This window comes from Dipodomys merriami, unplaced genomic scaffold, assembly GCF_024711535.1.
Source record: "Dipodomys merriami isolate MVZ:Mamm:240054 unplaced genomic scaffold, mDipMer1.0.p SCAF_2, whole genome shotgun sequence".
Lineage (NCBI taxonomy): Eukaryota > Metazoa > Chordata > Mammalia > Rodentia > Heteromyidae > Dipodomys > Dipodomys merriami.
In genome coordinates, this window is record NW_027203381.1 from 90,317,618 (window position 1) to 90,333,857 (window position 16,240).

At 34.8% G+C, this 16,240-nt stretch overlaps 2 protein-coding genes and 1 pseudogene across 2 annotated transcripts; all 3 read left to right on the forward strand.

Moving 5' to 3' along the window:
- Positions 1 to 909: 909 nt before the first annotated feature.
- Positions 910 to 1,848, forward strand: LOC138831868 (olfactory receptor 5K3-like). Its single transcript, XM_070028886.1, has one exon. The coding sequence runs from the start codon at positions 910 to 912 to the stop codon at positions 1,846 to 1,848; it is 939 nt and encodes a 312-aa protein (XP_069884987.1).
- Positions 1,849 to 9,829: 7,981 nt separating this feature from the next.
- On the forward strand, positions 9,830 to 10,762 carry LOC138831869 (olfactory receptor 5K3-like). Its single transcript, XM_070028887.1, has one exon. The coding sequence runs from the start codon at positions 9,830 to 9,832 to the stop codon at positions 10,760 to 10,762; it is 933 nt and encodes a 310-aa protein (XP_069884988.1).
- Positions 10,763 to 11,408: 646 nt separating this feature from the next.
- Positions 11,409 to 13,027, forward strand: LOC138831870 (olfactory receptor 5K3-like; annotated as a pseudogene).
- Positions 13,028 to 16,240: the final 3,213 nt, after the last annotated feature.

Consider the following 16,240-nt stretch of genomic DNA (forward strand, 5'->3'; position numbering starts at 1 on the left):
AGGGGAACTCTACGTGGAGTCTTCTGAAGAACCTCCATACTGCTTTCCAGAGTGGTGGAACAAGTTTACAATCCCACCAACACTGCAGTAGGGTTCCCTTTTTTCAACAGGCCCTCTAGCATATGTTGTTACTAGATTTCTTGATTATAATAATTCTAACAGCGTTGAGGTGGAATCTCAATGTTGTCTTCATTCACATTTCTTTTATGGCTAGAGAAGTTGAGCATTTCTTCATGTGTCTATTGGCCATTCTTATTTCCTCTTCAGAGAAGTCTCTCTTTAAGTCTTTAGCCCACTTATTAATCGGGTGGTTGTTTCTTTGAGGACTTGTTGTTGGGGAATTTAATTTTTTGAGTTCCAGGTATATTTTAGTTACGAGACCCTTGTCTGCTGTATGGCTAGTGAATATCTTGTCCCAGTCTGTGGGCTTTTTATGGTCTATCATACATTTTATAAACATCCTTCATACAGGAAAATATACACAAATAGTCTTCTCAGTGGAAAAATTATATATCTTATCTATACTAAAATTGATTTTTAAAATTGTTTTTGGAGTTTAAAAACCCTGTCACTAAAATAGTTGAGAATCATGAATAAACTATGAGTACACTGATTTTTTGTGGTGGTACTAGTATTTATTTGTCAGGAAAGAACTATCACTTGAGCTATTTCCTTATTTTATTTTGCTTTAACTATTTTCTCAGATAATGTCTCCGTATTGATTGGGATCATCTGCAGATTAATTCTCTTCCTCTACTTTCCATTTAGCAGTGCAACTGTATTCCAGAGAAAGCTGGGATGCAAGAAGAAGAAATATCTTTAACTGTAATTAAAAAATGAGGAGAAAATTATAAAATACAAATAAAATATTGTACCTTCATAATTCCTATATCCACAGACAAAGTAATAATGAATGAAAACAACTCCTGCACTACTGAATTTACCCTCACAGGATTTACAGAAAAGCCAAGCCTAAAGATGATCTCGTTTGTGATATTTCTTGCTGTGTATCTGGTCACCATGGTGGGGAATCTTGGATTGGTGGCATTGATATATGCGGAACGTCGTCTTCACACACCAATGTATATCTTTCTGGGAAACCTGGCTCTCATGGATGCTTGTTGTTCCTGTGCCATTACCCCCAAAATGTTAGAGAACTTCTTTTCTGCAGATAAAAGAATTTCCCTCTGTGAATGTATGGTCCAGTTTTATTTTCTCTGTCTTGCTGAAACTGCTGACTGCTTTCTTCTGGCAGCTATGGCCTATGATCGCTATGTGGCCATTTGTAGCCCACTGCAGTACCACACCAGGATGTCAAAAAAACTCTGCACTCTGATGGCCACTGGGGCCTTCATAGCTGGACATATCGATTCTACTATCCATGTGGCATTATTGTTTAGGTTAACTTTCTGTGGGTCTCACCAAATCAATCACTTCTTTTGTGATGTCCTTCCATTATACAGAATTTCTTCTGTTGACCCTTATGTTAATGATTTGATGATACTTATCATGTCAGGGTCAATTCAAGCCTTTAGTATTGCAATAGTTCTAGTATCATATTTCTATATTCTTTTCACTATATTCACAATGAAATCCAAAGAGGGAAGAGGAAAAGCCTTATCTACCTGTGCATCCCACTTCCTTTCTGTGTCAATATTCTATGGCTCTCTTCTCTTTATGTATGTTCGACCAAATTCAGTTAATGAAGGGGATAAAGACATATCTGTTGCTGTTTTTTACACTATAGTAATTCCTTTATTAAATCCCTTTATTTATAGTCTTAGAAATAAGGAAGTCACAAATGTTGTGAGAAAAATTATGAAAAGAGATAATTTTATAACACTGTGAAGCAAGTATCTTCTCTCAAGAATGAGTTCAAGTGATAATTTAGAGGTAGCAAGAAAAATTTAAAAATTGCCAATTTGTATGCAGAATTTTGACTCAGTATATGATGGCATCCATCTCACAATATTCAGAAAGGCAATCTATTAAAATATGCTTGACAATCTAAGTAAAGCAGGATATATAAGAAGTGAGTTAAAGTATTGTACATACAAATGATGTTCTTAAAGTAGTAGTCAATTTTACTTTCAAGTATGCTCACTAGAGTGTTTTAGTGAAATGTCAATCTGTAGTTAAAATTATGTTTATAGCAAAATGCTGTTGTGTCAATTTTTCATGTAGTTTGTTTCTTTATCATCATATAAAACATTGTATTTACTGATTATCCATTAACTCAAAGTGTGTCCTGTATCTTTGAAAACATCATTTGCTTTGTTGGTCATTAGGATTTACAAAAGCCTGCACTGACTCCAGTGAAAACTCTTGATGTGTCCATAGCATTTACAAAATAGGGAAATGTTCCAAATAAGGAGTCAGAAAATAGTGAAATTATCATTAGCTACCTATGTAGCTAAATGAAAAGGAATATACAAATATTAGAAAAACAAAATGTACTATCCTTTGGACATTAAGCTAGAGCTATCATATATTTATGTGTATGTATGTGTGTATGTGGGTATATGTGTGTGTAAAACCATAATTACAGATACACACATATTTATATAACACTACATATGCACTACTTATACAGATTCATATATATGAATACAGCCACTGAATACAGAATGAATTAGACATTCATTTTATAATTTGGTGATCGCTTATTAAAATATTGAGCAGCTTGTTTATGATCATCCCAACCCATGTAACAAGATTGTAGTTTTCACCAATATTTCAATTTCCTATAGTTTGGGTATACAGGAAATAGAGATTATGCCATCTCTAGTACTTAATTATTAAATAACATTTAAAGTAAACTGTACATTCAAAATGAAAATACTAGTTAGGTGATGGTAGTTTATACCCATTATCCTAGCTTCGGAGACTGAGATCTGAGGATCACAGTTCAAAGCCAGCTTATGCAGAAAAATCTGTAAGAATATAGGCTCCAATTAACCACCAGGAAACCAGAAATAGTGTTGTGGCTCAAATTGGTAGCATGTTAGCCCTGAGCAAAAGAGCTCGGAAAGTGCACCCAGGCCCTGAGTTCAAGGCTCACTACTGAAAAACATAAAATAAAAATGAAGTGAAAGTGAATACATTTTCTCAAACCTACAGAAGAGGTTAGAAAATCTTGTAATTAATATCTAGTCCTCTAAACCTGTTCATGCTTGATCATGGAGAACAAATACTGTCATTCCTAGAGGATAATTAACTGGATACTCTGACCTAATTAACTACCCTATTACTTTGTTAGTCTTACAATTTCTACATCATGCAAAGAAGAAATTCATTCTTCATTTTCATGTTATATGACAAAGTCAGAAGATCTGTCTCCAGCATGGTTCAGAGTAGAGCTGGAATTACTTTGTTAATAGGTTATAATTCTGTAGTGCAGAGAGTAAAGACTATTTCCAGACAATAGTTGTTTAAATTTGGATTCGTTTAGGAGTATTCCATAAAGTTTATATAAACCCCATACGCCTTCATATCATTTAACTAATTTCATAGCTCTTCTGAGACAAAAATCATATGAAACATTTCAAACTAATAAGATATCAAGAAGATTCCAAGAGTCATCTGTTTTGTGGTTTAATTGTGAAGGACTCAATAAAGGGTTATGTATTGAATACTTCAACTCAGTTTCACGTCATTTTTATAGTCAGAACTTTGTTGTACAACTCCTCTTTTAATGGACATGATCAGTCAGAATCAAGGCCATTGATTTCTTTTCCCTATTTCAATTGTACCAATAATTTTTTATGTATATCTTCATCAACCGCCTCAAATCACAACTGCTGGTGAGACTTACTGACACTGGTGAGACCAGTTGACACTAGTGAGACAAGGTAATTATATTCTGGAAAAGTGATCATTTTTCTTGTTTGGATTCAATCCAAGATTATATTTACAGGGGTTGGAGGCAAGGCTTAATTGGTAGAGCACTAGCCAATGAGTGAGAGTGACAGGTACCGAGTTCCAGTCCCAAGCTCAGATCTAGGGAACAAAAAAGAGAAAATTCTTTTTACTGAACCCTTAAATCTTTGTGGTGATAATATGTATATATATATATATATATATATATATATATATGTTTTTATTGTAAAAATACTGTACAGAGGAGTTACAGTTTCATGAGTAAGGTAATGAGCACATTTCCTATCGAGCATTGTTACCCCTTCCTTTGTTTTTCCCCTACCATCCCTTCCCTTCCCTCCTCCCTAACACCTCCTTCCCCACCCGAAGTTGTGAAGTTTGTTTTCAACATAGTGTCTTGTACATCTCATTGTTACAATGGGTTAACATGTATGTTTAAGCATTTTGCTATTTCCTTTCCCCTCTCCAAATTATAAAAATGTATATACAAGATGCAGGGCACTGGAATCAAATGCAGTGAAAAGGTGGGTTATGCCACAGGGAAGCACATACAAAAGAAACAAAAAATCACATGGTACATTATAAATACATTAAAAACAATAGCAAGAAAGAAAAAAACAATTGTGTCCTTATTTAGGGGTTAATTTCGCTTAGCATTATCTTATATGGTCATATGTACACAGCTTTTGACTTTTTTGCTTTTCCTAGACATATACTAGTTATTGCAAATCACGGAAACCATGAGACCTACGTGCTTACTTCACTTAATATAATCTTTTCCAAGTCTTTCCATTTCCTAACAAATGGGGCAATGCCATTCTTTCTGATGTAGGCAGAGAATTCTGTTGTGTATATATACCACATTTTCTTGATCCATTCATCAACCGAGGGGCATCTGGGTTGGTTCCATATCTTAGCTATGGTAAATAATGCTGTGATAATCATAGTTGTTCTGGTAGCTTTAGTAGTTTGTGATCATTTGGGTAAATGCCCCAAAGTGGGATTGCTGGGTCATAGGGGAGCTCTATGTGGAGTCTTTTTTTGTGTGTGTGAAAATACCATACAGAGGGGTTACAAGTACATGCAAGATAATGAGTACATTTCTTATCAAGCATTGTTGCCTCCTCTTTTGTTTCCCCTTCCCATCCCTTCCCATTCCCCCCCATCCCCGTTCCCCCTAGTTCCTCCCCCAACCCAGCCAAAGTTGTAAAGTTCGTATTTTGACATAACGATTTGTACATCTCACTTTTGCAATGGTTCCACCTGTATCTCTTTTTTTTTTTTAGTCTTTTGATTTTTTTTTTATTGTGAAAATACCGTACAGAGGGGTTACAATTAGGTGGGCGAGGTAATGAGTACATTTCTTTATTTTATTTTATTTTATTTGTGAACATATTGTACAGATGGGGTTACAATTACATGGGCAGGATAATGCATACATTTCTTACCTAGCATTGCAGCCTCCTCCTTTGTTTACCCTTCACATCCCTTCCCAGCCTCCCCCCTCCCCCCTACCCCCCCCCCCCGCACCCCCTGCACCGACATTGTAAAGCTCGTTTTCGACATGACAACTTGTACTTCTCATTGTTGCAACAGATCCACCTGTATCCTTAAACGACTTGTTTTGCCCCATCTCCTCCACAAGTTATACTGACATCAAATATAGTGAAAGCGGGGGTTATACTGTGGGGGAGGGACATACAAAGCAACAAAGAAATAATCTTATAAATGCGTTAGAAACACATGCATGAAAGAAAAAAACGTTAAAATACATATCTAAGGGTTCATTTTCATAACATCACATTATTTGTCCTTTTCTGCTTGACTCATACATATACTAGATATTGCAAATAAGGGAAACCATGGGACCTATGTTTCTTTGGGCTTGGCTTACTTCACTTAATATAATTTTTTACAAGTTTTTCCATTTCCTAACAAATGGGGCAATGTCATTTTTTCTGATGGAGGCATAGAATTCCATTGTGTATATATACCACATTTTCTTGATCCATTCATCTACTGAGGGGCATCTGGGTTGGTCACCTGTATCCCTTTTTAAACGATTTGTTTTTTTCCCTTCATCTCCACAAATTATACCAACATCAAATACAGTGAAAGCAGGGGTTGTGCCGTGAGGGAAGGACATACAAAGCAACAAAAAATCATCTTATAAATATGTTAGAAACAATTGCAAGAAAGCAAAAATATTTTAATACTTACCTTGGGGTTCATTTCACCTAACATCAACTTATCTGACTTTTCCTGCTTGTCTCAGACATATACTAGTTATTGCAAATAAGAGAAACCATGGGACCTATGTTTCTTTGGGCCTGGCTTACTTCACTTAATAAATTTTTTTTCCAAGTCTTTCCATTTCCTAACAAATGGGGCAATGTCATTATTTCTGATCCATTTTCTTGATCCATTCATCTACTGAGGGGCATCTGGGTTGGTTCCATATTGGTTCCATATCTTAGCTATGGTAAATAATGCTGCAATAAACATAGCTGTGCTGGTAGCTTTAGTATGTCTTGTTTGTGATCATTTGCATAAATGCCCAAAGGTGGGATTGCTGGGTCATAGGGGAGCTCTATGTGGAGCTTCTGAGAAAACTCTATACAACTTTCGAAAGTGGTTGAACAAGTTTACACTCTCCCAACAATGCAGTAAGGTTCTCTTGTGACAATATCCACTCCAGAATCTGTTGTTATTAGAGTTCTTGATTATAGCCATTCTAACTGGAGTGAGGTGGTATCTCAATATTGTTTTGATTTGCATTTCTTTTATGGCTAAAGAGGTTGAGCATTTCTTCATGTATCTATTGGCCATTCTTATTTCCTCTTCAGAGAAGTTTCTCTTTAAGTCTTTAGCCCACTTATTTATTGGGCAGTTGTTTCTTTGAGGATTTGTTGTTCAGGGATTTAATTTTTTGAGTTCCAGGTATATTTTAGATATGAGACCCTTGTCCGTTGTATGACTAGTGAAGATCTTCTTCATATCCATGGGTTTTCTATTGATCTTGCTAGCTATGTCCTTTGCCATGCAGAAGCTCTGCAATTTCATGCAATCCCATTTGTCCAACCTTTCTTTGATTTGTTGTTTCTGGGTCTCTATTAAGAAAATTTCGGCCTGAGCCAAGGAAACCAAGGGTTTCTCCTATTCCATCCTGTAATGTTTTCAGGGTGTCTGCTTTGACTTCGAGGTCTTTGATCCATTTGGAGTTGATTCTGGTGCAGGGTGATATATAAGGATCTAGCTTTAGTTTTCTACAAGTAGTTAACCAATTTTGCCAGCACCATTTACTGAAGAGGCTGTCTTTCTTTTGTTCTGTATTTTTTATCTCCTTTATCGAAGATTAGATGGCTATCTGTCTTTAGGTTCATTTCTGGGTTTTCAATTCTATTCCATTGGTCCTGAGGTCTGTTCTGTGCCAGTACCAAGCTGTTTTGATTGCTATGGCTTTGTAGTAGAGTTTGTAATTTGGTATTGATATTCCTCTAGCACTGTTCTTTCTGTTAAGGATTGTTTTTGCTATTCGTGGTCTTTTTTTATTGGTAAGTTATATATTTTTTATTGTGAAAACACTGTATTCGTGGTCTTTTATTGTTCCATATGAATTTATGAGGAGTCTTTTAAAGAATCTCCATACTACTTTCCAATGTAGTTGAACAAGTTTACACTCCCACCAACAATGCAGTAGGAGAGCCCTTAAACTTTCTATTCTATGATTCTAGGTTACTATACTAGGTTACAATACCATAATCTATATTAATTGCACCAGTATGGGTCCAAGACTGATTATTTGCTGTTGGTTTTATTTTATTTTATTTTATTTTATTTGTGAACATACTGTACAGAGGGGTTACAATTACATGGGCAGGATAATGCATACATTTCTTACCAAGCATTGCAGCCTCCTCCTTTGTTTACCCTTCACCTCTCTTCCCAGCCTCCCCCCTTTGGTTTTATATTTTATGCACAGAATGATAAAGAGAATTTTATAATAATAATAATAACACCAGCAGTAATATAATAAAGTAGCAGATACAAAGCAACAAGATGAAAATGACCTTCAAACAACTTTAGTTAAAATTGTTTATTTTACCTTCTTGTCTCATGGGGCATCTTCAATTAATTTCACGTGTTTTATATTTTTAGGACTTTCAGAATACACTCATGTCGCTGCAATGAATTCCCTTTGGGATCTGATGGAACAATTTAACTTCACCGTATTAATTAAGAACAATGACCAATAGGTTGTCTCTAAAATTTTCATTCTTTGCATCCCACATACTTTGTATAGCAAAGCACAAGTACAATCTAAGATTTTGATATTTTCAGCATAAAGCAAACAATGAACTAAGCTTTTTCTGAAAAAAACAAAGGTAAGCATTTTATATTAATTTTAGCCACCATATTTACTTTTCAAAATTATTTCTCTTTTTTAGTATTCCTAATTTTCAACTCTTATTTTAAACTCCTAGATTTAAAACAGTGAGTGGTATTTGGTTTTAGGGTGAAGTAGAGCCCTGTGATTCATGCTATTTTCTACATAATAATATTGCAAATTTTGGCAGTAAAAATTTTAAATTCTGTGAAAAATTTACCATTGTTATTAAAAGTTTTATCTAATAACTAATTTTGTGGCAAACACAAATATATATATCTTAAGATGATTATATTGAAAATTTCCAATCAACTCCTTCAGAGTTTAGAGTCCAAACAGGGAACTAAAGATCAGTTGTAGAATAATGAAAGGAAGGTCATCATACCCAGATGAATAGCAAGGAGCTAGTAATGGAGTGAATTGTCTCCTCTACATAGAATATTTATTGTTATTGATATAATAAAGCAATGTTTCACGATGAATCATAAACAGGACAGCTTTCTTGCACGCTCTCATAATTTCCTATGACCAAGCAATGTCTACAGAATCCTCATAGATGTCATAATTCCTGTCTCAGAATTATCTGAAGATATTTATGCAATAATAAAGAAATAGCAATGATAATTTAAAAGCAAAAGCCATGTAGCTTCTAGAGGAGAAATGATAAATTTTCCTCAATCTGAAAGGCATTCTCCACAATTCAAAATGGGAGATTAGGATAGCCTGAGACATTCAGGCATAACTTTATTATGTAGCACTATACATGAAATATCCCTCATAAAATAAGAACGACTGGGATATTGGTAGAAAAAGAGAAATAATGACATAAAATGAGGATTAAGTCCTTACAAAATTGGATGTTACAATGGAGAAAATATATCACAGTTGATAATATATTGTCAGTTATTACTTTTTTGTAATGTACTTATTGTTTCCTTTGAACAGTTAATACATAATAGTTTCAAGAGAACATCTTAACCTATAAGTATGATCCACCTTGACCCATGTCACTTATTTCTTTTACTTTCCAAAATAGTTATGACTGAACATCAACACCAATTATGCCACCTAAGATATTTTTTAAAGTATATCTCTAACATGTTTCCACAAAATATGGCCTCAACTAGAAAAATGTATAAAAACAGTCTTTCCAGTTAAAAATATTCAACACATCTAGGAAAACTGATGGTAGATTCCTACCAAGGAGCTTCAAAAAACTGACACTAAAATTATTTAAACAATAAACCAAATATAGGATCCCTATAAGATATAAAGATACACATTGCATAGTTTGGACAGCTTCTTTGGAATTACTAAGGCAATTGTTAGGGAATTATCCTCTTTAGATATGTTAGTGAATGTTGATAGTTAAAGACTTAGGTCATTGGTTCTGATACTAAGAAAAGTAATATCCAAGATTACAGATAGGTGTATTGTATTAACAGCCCATATGCTTAAAGAAGAAAATAGTTTATCTATTGTTTTAAAAATTGAGTGAAAAATTGTGTGTTTTCCATTCCAATTTAAATCTACCCAACTTCAATCTTAACAGGTGAATTAAGGATGACTGAGGACAACAACTCCTCCATAACCGAGTTCATCCTCATAGGATTCACAGATCATCCGGAGCTGAAGTTCCTCCTGTTTCTGGTGTTCTTTGCCATCTATCTGGTTACCATAGTGGGGAATCTTGGATTGATGGCATTGATTTACATGGAACGCCGACTTCACACACCAATGTACATCTTTCTGGGAAACCTAGCTCTCATGGATTCCTGCTGCTCCTGTGCCATTATTCCAAAGATGTTGGAGAACTTATTATCTGCAGACAGAAAGATTTCGCTCTATGAATGCATGGCACAGTTTTACTTTTTTTGTTTTGCTGAAACTACAGACTGCTTTCTTCTGGCAGCAATGGCCTATGACCGCTATGTGGCCATTTGTAGCCCACTGCAGTACCACATCAAGATGTCTAAGAAACTCTGCATTCAGATGACAACAGGTGTTCTCATTGGTGGAAACCTGCATTCAATCATTCACGTAGGACTATTATTTAGGTTAACTTTCTGCAAGTCAAATCAAATCAACCACTTCTTTTGTGATGTCCTTCCCTTATACAGACTCTCCTGCATTGATCCTTATATTAATGATTTGATGATACTTATCTTGGCAGGTTTAATTCAAATCTTTACTATTACTGTAGTCCTAATATCATATTTCTATATTCTTTTCACTATATTCACAATGCAATCCAAGGGGGGAAGAGGAAAAGCCTTATCTACCTGCGCATCCCATTTCCTCTCTGTGTCAATGTTCTATGGCTCTCTGCTCTTTGTGTATATTCATCCAACTTCAGTTAATGAAGGGGATAAAGACAGAGCTGGTGCCGTGTTTTATACTCTAATAATTCCTCTGTTAAATCCTTTCATTTATAGTCTTAGAAATAAAGAAGTAACAAATGTTATAAGAAGAATAATGAACAATAAAAAATTTTAGATAGTCTGAAATAAGTATGATAGACCCTGGAAAAAAATGATTTCAGTTTGAAAATACTTTTGCCTAAATTGACATAAAATGACAAAAGAGAAAAACTATGCAAACAGCGACTTAGTAAAACATGATAATATTTGAGTTTCATTCTAAATGAAGAGATTTTGCTTGAATATACTTTATAATGTGGCTACTAAGACACACAGGAGTATAGAAACTTTTCTGAGTCACAATTTTTGAAATGGTCATAAAATTCAAGGAACAAGAGTTTATATATATAAAGGTAGCTGATGAAAGTCTCAATATTGAAACACAATCTTAAAGGCTCAGGCACATTAAAAACATTCAGACATTAATCTGATGTCAAACAACACAATCCATGGTAGGTAAATTGTATGCTTCAACTGAACTTACATCTTAACTTTAGGAAATAAGGATATTTATAATTTTGAAACAAATGTGTATAAAAATAATGATTAAAGGACATGGTGTTTGGATGTGAAATCTCTCACAGCCCATTTTCATATAGCTATCAAAGTGAAAATCAACATCACGCAAACAGGTGTACAAATGAGAAACACTACACACACAAACACACACACACACACACACACACACACACACACACACACACACACACAAATGACCCCAAATGGCTACAGTGAACCCTCCCTCCTCATCAATAGATCTTTTAACATTTATGCTCACTTTGGAAAAGTGTTATATTTGCAACTGGTAATTAGTAACTACTTTCTTCTCTCTTACCTGCTTCTTATACTTGTGATCCTTTATGCCCCAATCCTCATACACTAATTTAACTTTCACATAACTTTTCAGTGGTACACATTTTACTACTTTTGAAACTATTAAGTCTTTACACACTTTATATTATGTCTATAAACTTACTTTAAACTTAATTGTATTTTTCCAACATTGAATAAAGACGGAGGTCTTTAACTGATTATTGATATCATAATTCCTATCTGGGTAGAAAAGTTAATAATGAATGAAAACAACTCCTACACAAGTAAATTTACCCTCAAGATTTACAGATAAATTAAGCCTAAAGATGATTTTGCTTGTGATAGTTCTTTCTTGCTTTTTTTTTCTTTTTCTCTTCTTTTCTTTTTTTTGTTCTTTTTTTTTCTTTTTCTTTATTTCTTTTTTTTTTTTGGTCTGTCTTGAGGCTTGAACTCTGGGCCTGGACACTGTCCCTCAGCTCTTCAGCTCAAGGCTCATGCTCTACCACTTGAGTGACAGGGCTACTTTTAGTTTTCTGGTGGTTTATTGGAGATAAGAGTCTCACAGACTTTCCTGTCCAGGCTGGCTTTGAACCAGAATCCTCAGCCCTCAAACTTCTGAGTAGCTAGGATTACAGATGTGAGCCACCAGCACCTGGCTTATTTCTGCTGTGTATCTGGTCACCATGGTGGGGAATCTTGGATTGGACGCGGAATGTCGTCTTCACATACCAATGTATATCTTTCTGGGAAACCTGGCTCTCATGGATGCTTGTTGTTCCTGTGCCATTACCCCCAAAATGTTAGAGAACTTCTTTTCTGCAGATAAAAGAATTTCCCTCTGTGAATGTTTTTATTTTCTCTGTCTTGCTGAAACTGCTGACTGCTTTCTTCTGGCAGCTATGGCCTATGACTGCTACGTGGCCATTTGTAGCCCACTGCAGTAACACAACAGGATATCAAAAAAAACTCTGCACTCTGATGGCCACTGGGGCCTTCATAGCTGGACACATAGATTCTACTATCCATGTGGCATTGTTGTTTAGGTTAATTTTCTGTGGGTCTCACCAAGTCAATCACTTCTTTTGTGATGTCCTTCCACTGTACAGAATCTCCTCTGTTGACCCTTATGTTAATGATTTGATGATGCTTACCATATCAGGGTCAATTCAAGCCTTTAGTATTGCAGTAGTTCTAGTATCATATTTCTATATTCTTTTCACTATATTCACAATGAAATCCAAAGAGGGAAGAGGAAAAGCCTTATCTACCTGTGCATCCCACTTCCTTTCTGTGTTAATATTCTATGGCTCTCTTCTCTTTATGTATGTTCGACCAAATTCAGTTAATGAAGGGGATAAAGGCATATCTGTTGCTGTTTTTTACACTGTAGTAATTTCTTTATTTCTTTTACACTGTAATAATTTTCTGTAGTATTTCTTTATTTCCCTTTATTTATAGTTGTAGAAATAAGGAAATCACAAATGTTGTGAGAAAGATTATGAAAAGAGATAATTTTATATCACTGTGAAGCAAGCATCTTCTCTCAAAGTGTTTCCAAGTAATAATTCAGAGATAAAAAATTTTTTAAATGGCCAATTTATACTCACAATTTTGACTCGTATGATGGTATCCATCTCACATAATTTCAGAAAGATAATATTCTATTAAAATATGCTTGACTATCTAAGTAATAGTAGGATAAATAAGAAGTATGCTAAAGAATTGTACTCACAAATAATTCTTTTAAAAGTAGTAGTCAATGTTACTTTCCAATATTCTCACTAGAGTATTTTTGTGATATGCTGTAATATAACAATCTGTAGCTAAAATTATATTCATAATAAAATGCTTTTGTGTCAACTTTTCATATAGTTAAATTCTTTGTCACCATATGTGACATTGTATTGACTATTCATTGAATCAAAGTTTTTTGTCTCTTTGAAATCATCATTTATTGGTGGTTAATAGGATTTCCAAAAGCCTACATTGACTACAGTAAAAAACTCGTGACATGTTCAATGCATTTACAAAATATAAAGATGTTTCCAAATAGTCAGAAAATAGTGAAATCAGAATAGCTAAACAAAAAGAAATGTACAAGTATTAGGAAAAATAAATAATTGGAAATGTACTATCCTTTGGCCATTAAGCTGAAGCTGCCACATGTGTACATATAAATATGTGTGTGTGTGAAACAATACAGATACAGATATATGTATAAATGACATATAAACATGTATAGCAGCTAAACTAATTAGACATTTCTCATAATTTTCTTGAATAATCTCCTATTCATTAAATATTGAGTAGTTTGTTTATGGGATTGCAGTTTCCATCAATATTTCCTTTTTTCCTATGTCATCCTTGGTATTTAGTTGTTAAATAACAACCAACCCCCCCCCCACGCAAGAAAAAAACAAATCCTCAAAGACAAAAAACACTCCATTAATAAGTGTGCTAAAGTATTAAAAAGAGACTTTTCTGGAGAAGAAATTAGAATAGAAATAGACACATGAGAAATGTTCAACATCTCTGGCCATAAAAGAAATGCAAATCATTGAGAGCCCACTTCACCACATTTAGAATGGCCATTATCAAGAAAACAAATAACAGATACTGGTGGGGATGTGGCCAAAATAAACTCTCTGACAATGTTGGTGGGAATCTACGTTGCTTGAACAACTCTAGAAAGCAGGATGGAGAGTCCGATTGGAAACAAAGGAGGGGGTAACAATGCTTGTTAAGAAATGCACTCATTACCTACCCATGTAATTGTAACCCCTTTGTACGGTATTTTTACAATAAAAAATAATAAAGAAAACAGGATATTGGAAAGTTTAAAAAAAAACAAAACAAAGCTTACAACTTTGGCAGGGGGGTTTGGGGAAGAGGGTGGGGGGAAGGGTGTAGTTGTGGAGGTGGGAGGGAGGGGATGGTAGTGGAAAACAAAGGAGGAGGCAACAATGCTCAATAGGAAATGTACTCATTACCTTGCTAATGTAACTGTAGCCCCTCTGTACAGCATTTTTACAATAAAAAATGTACAAATAATTTTAAAAAAAAGACTAAACATAGAGTTCCCATATGATCCAGCAATCCCTCTCCTGGACATTTACCCAAATGATCACAAAGAAGGCCACACTAAAGCTACCAGCACAACTACATAGTTGTTGTACAATGTTCATTGCAGCATTATTTACCATAGCTAAGATATGGAACCAACACAGATGCCCCTCAGTACATGAATGGATCAAGAAAATGTGACATATATATATATGTGTGTGTGTGTGTGTATATATATATATATATATATATATATGTATACACACAATTCCATTGTATGCTTCTATCAGAAAGCATGACATTGCCCCATTTGTAAGGAAATAGACTTTGAAAAACTCATATTAAGTGAAGTAAGCAGGACCCAAAGAAACATAGGCTCCATGGTTATCCTCAGTTGTAATAATTAGTATATATCTACGATAGTCCTAGCAGAGGATCACAATAGCTCAATAGCTATGTACATATGACCATATAAAGTGATGTTAATCCAAATGAACTCCAAGATAGGGAGACAAGAAATTTGTTTTTGTAAATATACTGAGTGAAGTTATTTCTTTTTTCTTTCATTCCCCACCCTTTGGTTTATCCCTTGTTGTCACTGTGTTTTGTATATACATTTATTTGGGGAAGGAAAGGAAAATAACAGAATGGTGAGACGAAGGACAAAGGGTGAACCAATGCAACAGCGATACTCTCCAGACACTATGTTGGAAATGAACTTCACAACTGGGGGGGAAGGGAATAAGGAGAACGTAAAGGTGGGAGAAAGGGAGGGAGGGTGTAATAATGTTCAGCAAGAAATGTACTCGTTACCTTTCTTATATAACTATAACTGCTCTGTACATCACCCTTAAAATATAATTACATTAAATTTTAAAAAGAACATGATATCCTGATGTTAGTGGCTTGCACCTGCAATCCTAGCTTCTCAAGAGCCTGAGATCTGAGGATTACACTTCAAAGGCTTCCTAGGCAGCAAAATCATGACTACAATTAACCAGAAAATCAGAAGTGGTGATGTGGCTCAAAATGACAGAGCTCTAGCCTTGAGCAAATGAGCTCAGGAATAGCACCTTGGCCTAAGATAAAGCCCCATGACTGACAGAACATAAGATAAAAGTGAAAATATAGTGCATAACAAACAACAACAAAGAAAAACTCTTGTGTTTAAATTGTGGGATTCATTTCTCTTAGTATCATCTTATTGGTCATTCAGACCCACAGAATCAGACAGAAAGTCTGGTAATTTGTATCTGGTGTTCTCTAGACCTGCTCATGCATGATCATAGAGTTCGTACTGTCACTTCTACTACAGTTAATTGAATGGTCTGATCTTATTACTTTGTTAGTCTTACAGTTTCTAGGTCATGCAAAGAAGAAATTCATGCTTTATATTCAGGTTATGATAAAGCCAGGTGATCTGTCTCTAACGGTTCAGAATATAGCAGGAATATTTTGTTAATAGATTACAATTCTCTAGTGCAGAGAGTAAAGCATTACTTCCAAACAACAGGTGCATACATTTGGATTATGAGAGTATTCCATAAAATTTATATAAACTCCATATGGCTTCATATCAATTACCTATTTCTTTTTTTTTCTTTTTGGTCGGTCAGGGGCTTGAACTTTGGGCCAGGGCGCTGTCCCTCAGCAATTCAGCTTGAAGTGAGCGTTCTAC

Coding starts and splice junctions, on each gene's coding strand:
- LOC138831869 (XM_070028887.1), top strand. CDS start 9,830: ATGACTGAGGACAACAACTCCTCCATAACCGAGTTCATCCTCATAGGA.
- LOC138831868 (XM_070028886.1), top strand. CDS start 910: ATGAATGAAAACAACTCCTGCACTACTGAATTTACCCTCACAGGATTT.